This window comes from Schistocerca piceifrons, chromosome 1 (genome assembly GCF_021461385.2).
Source record: "Schistocerca piceifrons isolate TAMUIC-IGC-003096 chromosome 1, iqSchPice1.1, whole genome shotgun sequence".
Lineage (NCBI taxonomy): Eukaryota > Metazoa > Arthropoda > Insecta > Orthoptera > Acrididae > Schistocerca > Schistocerca piceifrons.
Genome location: NC_060138.1, coordinates 1231220577 through 1231228922, shown reverse-complemented (window position 1 = coordinate 1231228922; position 8346 = coordinate 1231220577). Strand labels below are relative to the sequence as shown.

Here is an 8346-nt window from a genome sequence, read left to right as displayed (position 1 = left end):
TGGGAAGTTGGATATAGATGATGAGCCACCAGCAGCCTCATTAGAAACTATTAGAGAATGGGCTGATGAGCGCTCTAATGGGAAGTTGGATATAGATAATGAGAAACCACCAGACTTAGTAGAAACTATTAGAGAATGGGCTGATGAGCACTCTAATGGGAAGTTGGATATAGATGATGAGCCACCGGCAGGCTCAGTAGAAACTATTAGAGAATGGGCTGATGAGCGCTCTAATGGGAAGTTGCATATAGATGATGAGCCACTGGCAGACTCAGTAGAAACTATTAGAGAATCGGCTGATGAGCGCTCTAATGGGAAGTTGGATATAGATGATGAGCCACCAGCAGACTCAGTAGAAACTATTAGAGAATGGGCTGATGAGCGCTCTAATGGGAAGTTGGATATAGATGATGAGCCACCGGCAGACTCAGTAGAAACTATTAGAGAATGGGCTGATGAGCGCTCTAATGGGAAGTTGGATATAGATGATGAGCCACCGGCAGACTCAGTAGAATCTATTAGAGAAAGGGCTGATGAGCGCTCTAATGTGAAGTTGGATATAGATGATGAGCCACCGGCAGACTCAGTAGAAACTATTAGAGAATGGGCTGAAGAACACTCTAATGTGAAGTTGGATATAGATGATGAGCCACCTGCAGACTCAGTAGAAACTATTAGATAATGGGCTGATGAGCGCTCTAATGGGAAGTTGGATATAGATGATGAGCCACCGGCAGACTCAGTAGAAACTATTAGAGAATGCGCTGATGAGCGCTCTAATGGGAAGTTGGATATAGATGATGAGCCACCGGCAGACTCAATAGAAACTATTAGAGAATGGGCTGATGAGCGTTCTAATGGGAAGTTGGATATAGATGATGAGCCACCAGCAGACTCAGTAGAAACTATTAGAGAATGGACTGATGAGCGCTCTAATGAGAAGTTGGATATAGATGATGAGCCACCGGCGGACTCAGTAGAAACTATTAGAGAATGGGCTGATCAGCGCTCTAATGGTAAGTTGGATATAGATGAAGTGCCACCGGCAGACTCAGAAGAAACTATTAGAGAATGGGCTGATGAGCGCTCTAATGGGAAGTTGGATATAGATGATGAGCCACCGGCAGACTCAGTAGAAACTATTAGAGAATGGGCTGATGAGCGCTCTAATGGGAAGTTTGATATAGATGATGAGCCACAGGCAGACTAAGTAGAGACTATTAGAGAATGGGCTGATGAGCGCTCTAATGGGAAGATGGATATAGATGATGAGCCACCGGCAGACTCAGTAGAAACTATTAGAGAATGGGCTGATGAGCGCTCTAATGGGAAGTTGGATATAGATGATGAGCCACCGGCAGACTCAGTAGAAACTATTAGAGAATGGGCTGATGAGCGCTCTAATGGGAAGTTGGATATAGATGATGAGCCACCAGCAGACTCAGTAGAAGCTATTAGAGAGTGGGCTGATGAGCGCTCTAATGGGAAGTTGGATATAGATGATGTGCCACTGGCAAACTCAGTAGAAACTATTAGAGAATTGGCTGATGAGCGCTCTAATGGGAATTTGGATATAGATGGTGAGCCACCAGCAGCCTCAATAGAAACTATTAGAGAATGGGCTGATGATCGCTCTTATGGGAAGTTGGATATAGATGATGAGCCACCACCAGACTTAGTAGAAACTATTAGAGAATGGGCTGATGAGCACTCTAATGGGTAGTTGGATATAGATGATGAGCGACCGGCAGACTCACTAGAAACTATTAGAGAATGGGCTGATGAGCGCTCTAATGAGAAGTTGGATATAGATGATGAGACACCGGCAGACTCAGTAGAAACTATTAGAGAATGGGCTGATGAGCGCTCTAACGGGAAGTTGGATATAGATGATGAGCCACCGGCAGACTCAGTAGAAACTATTAGAGAATGGGCTGATGAGCGCTCTAATGGGAAGTTGGATATAGATGATGAGCCACCAGCAGACTCAGTAGAAACTATTAGAGAATAGGCTGATGAGCGCTCTAATGGGAAGTTGGATATAAATGATGAGCCACCGGCAGACTCAGTAGAAACTATTAGAGAATGGGCTGATGAGCGCTCTAATAGGAAGTTGGATATAGATGATGAGCCACCGGCAGACTCAGTGGAATCTATTAGAGAATGGGCTGATGAGCGCTCTAATGTGAAGTTGGATATAGATGATGAGCCACCGGCAGACTCAGTAGAAACTATTAGAGAATGGGCTGATGAGCGCTCTAATGGGAAGTTGGATATAGATGATGAGCCACCAGCAGACTCAGTAGAAACTATTAGAGAATGGGCTGATGAGCGCTCTAATGGGAAGTTGGATACAGATGATGAGCCACCGGTAGACTCAGTAGAAACTATTAGAGAATGGGCTGATGAGCGTTCTAATGGGAAGTTGGATATAGATGATGAGCCACCAGCAGACTCAGTAGAAACTATTAGAGTTTGGACTGATGAGCGCACTAATGGGAAGTTTGATATAGATAATGAGCCACTGGCAGACTCAGTAGAAACTATTAGAGAATGGGCTGATGAGCGCTCTAATGGGAGGTTGGATATAGATGATGAGCCACCAGCAGACTCAGTAGAAACTATTAGGGAATGGGCTGATGAGCGCTCTAATGGGAAGTTGGATACAGATGATGAGCCACCGGCAGACTCAGTAGAAACTATTAGAGAATGGGCTGATGAGCGCTCTAATGGGAAGTTGGATATAGATGATGAGCCACCGGCAGACTCAGTAGAAACTATTAGAGAATGGGCTGATGAGCGCTCTAATGGGAAGATGGATATAGATGATGAGCCACCAGCAGACTCAGTAGAAACTATTAGAGAGTGGGCTGATGAGCGCTCTAATGGGAAGTTGGATATAGATGATGAGCCACTGGCAAACTCAGTAGAAATTATTAGAGAATGGGCTGATGAGCGCTCGAATGGGAAGTTGGATATAGATGATGAGCCACCAGCAGATTCATTAGAAACTATTAGAGAATGGGCTGATGAGCGCTCTAATGGGAAGTTGGTTGTAGATGAAGAGCCACCAGCAGACTCAGTAGAAACTATTAGAGAATGGGCTGATGAGCGCTCTAATGGGAAGTTGGATATAGATGATGAGCCACCGGCAGACTCAGTAGAATCTATTAGAGAATGGGCTGATGAGCGCTCTAATGGGAAGTTGGACATAGATGATGAGCCACCAGCAGCCTCATTAGAAACTATTAGAGAATGGGCTGATGAGCGCTCTAATGGGAAGTTGGATATAGATGATGAGCCACCACCAGACTTAGCAGAAACTATTAGAGAATGGGCTGATGAGCACTCTAATGGGAAGTTGGATATAGATGATGAGCCACCGACAGACTCAGTAGAAACTATTAGAGAATGGGCTGATGAGCGCTCTAATGGGAAGTTGGATATAGATGATGAGACACCGGCAGACTCAGTAGAAACTATTAGAGAATGGGCTGATGAGCGCTCTAATGGGAAGTTGGATATAGATGATGAGCCACCGGCAGACTCAGTAGAAACTATTAGAGAATCGGCTGATGAGCGCTCTAATGGGAAGTTGGATATAGATGATGAGCCACCGGCAGACTCAGTAGAAACTATTAGAGAATTTGCTGATGAGCGCTCTAATGGGAAGTTGGATATAAAAGATGAGCCACCGGCAGACTCAGTAGAAACTATTAGAGAATGGGCTGATGAGCGCTCAAATGGGAAGTTGGATATAGATGATGAGCCACCGGCAGACTCAGTAGAATCTATTAGAGAAAGGGCTGATGAGCGCTCTAATGTGAAGTTGGATATAGATGATGAGCCACCGGCAGACTCAGTAGAATCTATTAGAGAATGGGCTGAAGAACGCTCTAATGGGAAGTTGGATATAGATGATGAGCCACCGGCAGACTCAGTAGAAACTATTATATAATGGGCTGATGAGCGCTCTAATGGGAAGTTGGATATAGATGATGAGCCACCAGCAGACTCAGTAGAAACTATTAGAGAATGGGCTGATGAGCGCTCTAATGGGAAGTTGGATATAGATAATGAGCCACCGGCAGACTCAGTAGAAACTATTAGAGAATGGGCTGATGAGCGTTCTAATGGGATGTTGGATATAGATGATGAGCCACCAGCAGACTCAGTAGAAACTATTAGAGAATGGACTGATGAGCGCTATAATGGGAAGTTGGATATAGATGATGAGCCACCGGCAGACTTAGTAGAAACTATTAGAGAATGGGCTGATGAGCGCTCTAATGGGAAGTTGGATACAGATGATGAGCCACCAGCAGACTCAGTAGAAACTATTAGAGAATGGGCTGATGAGCGCTCTAATGGGAAGTTAAATATAGATGATGAACCACTGGCAGACTCAGTAGAAACTATTAGAGAACGGGCTGACGAGCGCTCTAATGGGAAGTTGGATATAGATGATGAGCCAACGGCAGACTCAGTAGAAACTATTAGAGAATGGGCTGATGAGCGCTCTAATGGGAAGTTGGATATAGATGATGAGACACCGGCAGACTCAGTAGAAACTATTAGAGAATGGGCTGATGAGCGCTCTAATGGGAAGTTGGATATAGATGATGAGTCACCGGCAGACTCAGTAGAAACTATTAGAGAATGGGCTGATGAGCGCTCTAATGGGAAGTTGGATATAGATGATGAGCCACCGGCAGACTCAGTAGAAACTAATAGAGAATGGGCTGATGAGCGCTCTAATGGGAAGTTGGATATAGATGATGAGCCACCAGCAGACTCAGTAGAAACTTTTAGAGAATGGGCTGATGAGCGCTCTAATGGGAAGTTGGATATAGAGGATGAGCCACCGGCAGACTCAGTAGAAACTATTAGAGAATGGGCTGATGAGCGTTCTAATGGGAAGTTGGATATAGATGATGAGCCACCAGCAGACTCAGTAGAAACTATTAGAGAATGGACTGATGAGCGCTCTAATGGGAAGTTGGATATAGATAATGAGCCACTGGCAGGCTCAGTAGAAACTATTAGAGAATGGGCTGATGAGCGCTCTAATGGGAAGTTGGATATACATGATGAGCCACCAGCAGACTCAGTAGAATCTATTAAAGAATGGGCTGATGAGCGCTCTAATGGGAAGTTGGATACAGATGATGAGCCACCGGCAGACTCAGTAGAAACTATTAGAGAATGGGCTGATGAGCGCTCTAATGGGAATTTGGATATAGATGATGAGCCACCGGCAGACTCAGTAGAAACTATTAGAGAATGGGCTGATGAGCGCTCTAATGGGAAGATGGATATAGATGATGAGCCACCAGCAGACTCAGTAGAAACAATTAGAGAGTGGGCTCATGAGCGCTCTAATGGGAAGTTGGATATAGATGATGAGCCACCAGCAGACTCAGTAGACACTATTAGAGAATTTGCTGATGAGCGCTCTAATGGGAAGTTGGATATAAAAGATGAGCCACCGGCAGACTCAGTAGAAACTATTAGAGAATGGGCTGATGAGCGCTCAAATGGGAAGTTGGATATAGATGATGAGCCACTGGCAGACTCAGTAGAATCTATTAGAGAAAGGGCTGATGAGCGCTCTAATGTGAAGTTGGATATAGATGATGAGCCACCGGCAGACTCAGTAGAATCTATTAGAGAATGGGCTGAAGAACGCTCTAATGGGAAGTTGGATATAGATGATGAGCCACCGGCAGACTCAGTAGAAACTATTATATAATGGGCTGATGAGCGCTCTAATGGGAAGTTGGATATAGATGATGAGCCACCAGCAGACTCAGTAGAAACTATTAGAGAATGGGCTGATGAGCGCTCTAATGGGAAGTTGGATATAGATAATGAGCCACCGGCAGACTCAGTAGAAACTATTAGAGAATGGGCTGATGAGCGTTCTAATGGGAAGTTGGATATAGATGATGAGCCACCAGCAGACTCAGTAGAAACTATTAGAGAATGGACTGATGAGCGCTATAATGGGAAGTTGGATATAGATGATGAGCCACCGGCAGACTTAGTAGAAACTATTAGAGAATGGGCTGATGAGCGCTCTAATGGGAAGTTGGATACAGATGATGAGCCACCAGCAGACTCAGTAGAAACTATTAGAGAATGGGCTGATGAGCGCTCTAATGGGAAGTTAAATATAGATGATGAACCACTGGCAGACTCAGTAGAAACTATTAGAGAACGGGCTGATGAGCGCTCTAATGGGAAGTTGGATATAGATGATGAGCCAACGGCAGACTCAGTAGAAACTATTAGAGAATGCGCTGATGAGCGCTCTAATGGGAAGTTGGATATAGATGATGAGCCACCGGCAGACTCAATAAAAGCTATTAGAGAATGGGCTGATGAGCGCTCTAATGGGAAGTTGGATATAGATGATGAGCCACCAGCAGACTCAGTAGAAACTATTAGAGAATGGACTGATGAGCGCTCTAATGGGAAGTTGGATATAGATGATGAGCCACCGGCGGACTCAGTAGAAACTATTAGAGAATGGGCTGATCAGCGCTCTAATGGTAAGTTGGATATAGATGAAGAGCCACCGGCAGACTCAGTAGAAACTATTAGAGAATGGGCTGATGAGCGCTCTAATGGGAAGTTGGATATAGATGATGAGCCACCGGCAGACTCAGTAGAAACTATTAGAGAATGGGCTGATGAGCGCTCTAATGGGAAGTTGGATATAGATGATGAGCCACAGGCAGGCTAAGTAGTGACTATTAGAGAATGGGCTGATGAGCGCTATAATGGGAAGATGGATATACATGATGAGCCACCGGCAGACTCAGTAGAAACTATTAGAGAATGGGCTGATGAGCGCTCTAATGGGAAGTTGGATATAGATGATGAGCCACCAGCAGACTCAGTAGAAACTATTAGAGAGTGGGCTGATGAGCGCTCTAATGGGAAGTTGGATATAGATGATGAGCCACTGGCAAACTCAGTAGAAACTATTAGAGAATGGGCTGATGAGCGCTCTAATGGGAAGCTGGATATAGATGATGAGCCACCAGCAGCCTCAATAGAAACTATTAGGGAATGGGCTGATGAGCGCTCTAATGGGAAGTTGGATATAGATGATGAGCCACCACCAGACTTAGTAGAAATTATTAGAGAATGGGCTGATGAGCACTCTAATGGGAAGTTGGATATAGATGATGAGCCACCGGCAGACTCACTAGAAACTATTAGAGAATGGGCTGATGAGCGCTCTAATGGGAAGTTGGATATAGATGATGAGACACCGGCAGACTCAGTAGAAACTATTAGAGAATGGGCTGATGAGCGCTCTAATGGGAAGTTGGATATAGATGATGAGTCACCGGCAGACTCAGTAGAAACTATTAGAGAATGGGCTGATGAGCGCTCTAATGGGAAGTTGGATATAGATGATGAGCCACCGACAGACTCAGTAGAAACTAATAGAGAATGGGCTGATGAGCGCTCTAATGGGAAGTTGGATATAGATGATGAGCCACCAGCAGACTCAGTAGAAACTATTAGAGAATGGGCTGATGAGCGCTCTAATGGGAAGTTGGATATAGAGGATGAGCCACCGGCAGACTCAGTAGAAACTATTAGAGAATGGGCTGATGAGCGTTCTAATGGGAAGTTGGATATAGATGATGAGCCACCAGCAGACTCAGTAGAAACTATTAGAGAATGGACTGATGAGCGCTCTAATGGGAAGTTGGATATAGATAATGAGCCACTGGCAGACTCAGTAGAAACTATTAGAGAATGGGCTGATGAGCGCTCTAATGGGAAGTTGGATATAGATGATGAGCCACCAGCAGACTCAGTAGAATCTATTAAAGAATGGGCTGATGAGCGCTCTAATGGGAAGTTGGATACAGATGATGAGCCACCGGCAGACTCAGTAGAAACTATTAGAGAATGGGCTGATGAGCGCTCTAATGGGAATTTGGATATAGATGATGAGCCACCGGCAGACTCAGTAGAAACTATTAGAGAATGGGCTGATGAGCGCTCTAATGGGAAGATGGATATAGATGATGAGCCACCAGCAGACTCAGTAGAAACAATTAGAGAGTGGGCTCATGAGCGCTCTAATGGGAAGTTGGATATAGATGATGAGCCACTGGCAAACTCAGTAGAAACTATTAGAGAATGGGCTGATGAGCGCTCGAATGGGAAGTTGGATATAGATGATGAGCCACCAGCAGATTCAGTAGAAACTATTAGAGAATGGGCTGATGAGCGCTCTAATGGGAAGTTGGTTGTAGATGATGAGCCACCAGCAGAAGCAGTAGAAACTATTAGAGAATGGGCTGATGAGCGCTCTAA

At 44.8% G+C, this 8346-nt stretch overlaps 1 protein-coding gene across 1 annotated transcript; it reads left to right on the top strand.

Annotated features, from left to right (window-relative positions):
• Positions 1-1255: 1255 nt before the first annotated feature.
• LOC124780058 lies at positions 1256-6748 on the top strand. Its single transcript, XM_047253753.1, has 5 exons — positions 1256-1678; positions 1724-1990; positions 2036-3940; positions 3986-5734; positions 5780-6748. Exons 1-5 carry the CDS (start codon positions 1256-1258, stop codon positions 6746-6748), a joined length of 5313 nt encoding a protein of 1770 aa, XP_047109709.1.
• The last annotated feature ends 1598 nt before the right edge of the window (positions 6749-8346 follow it).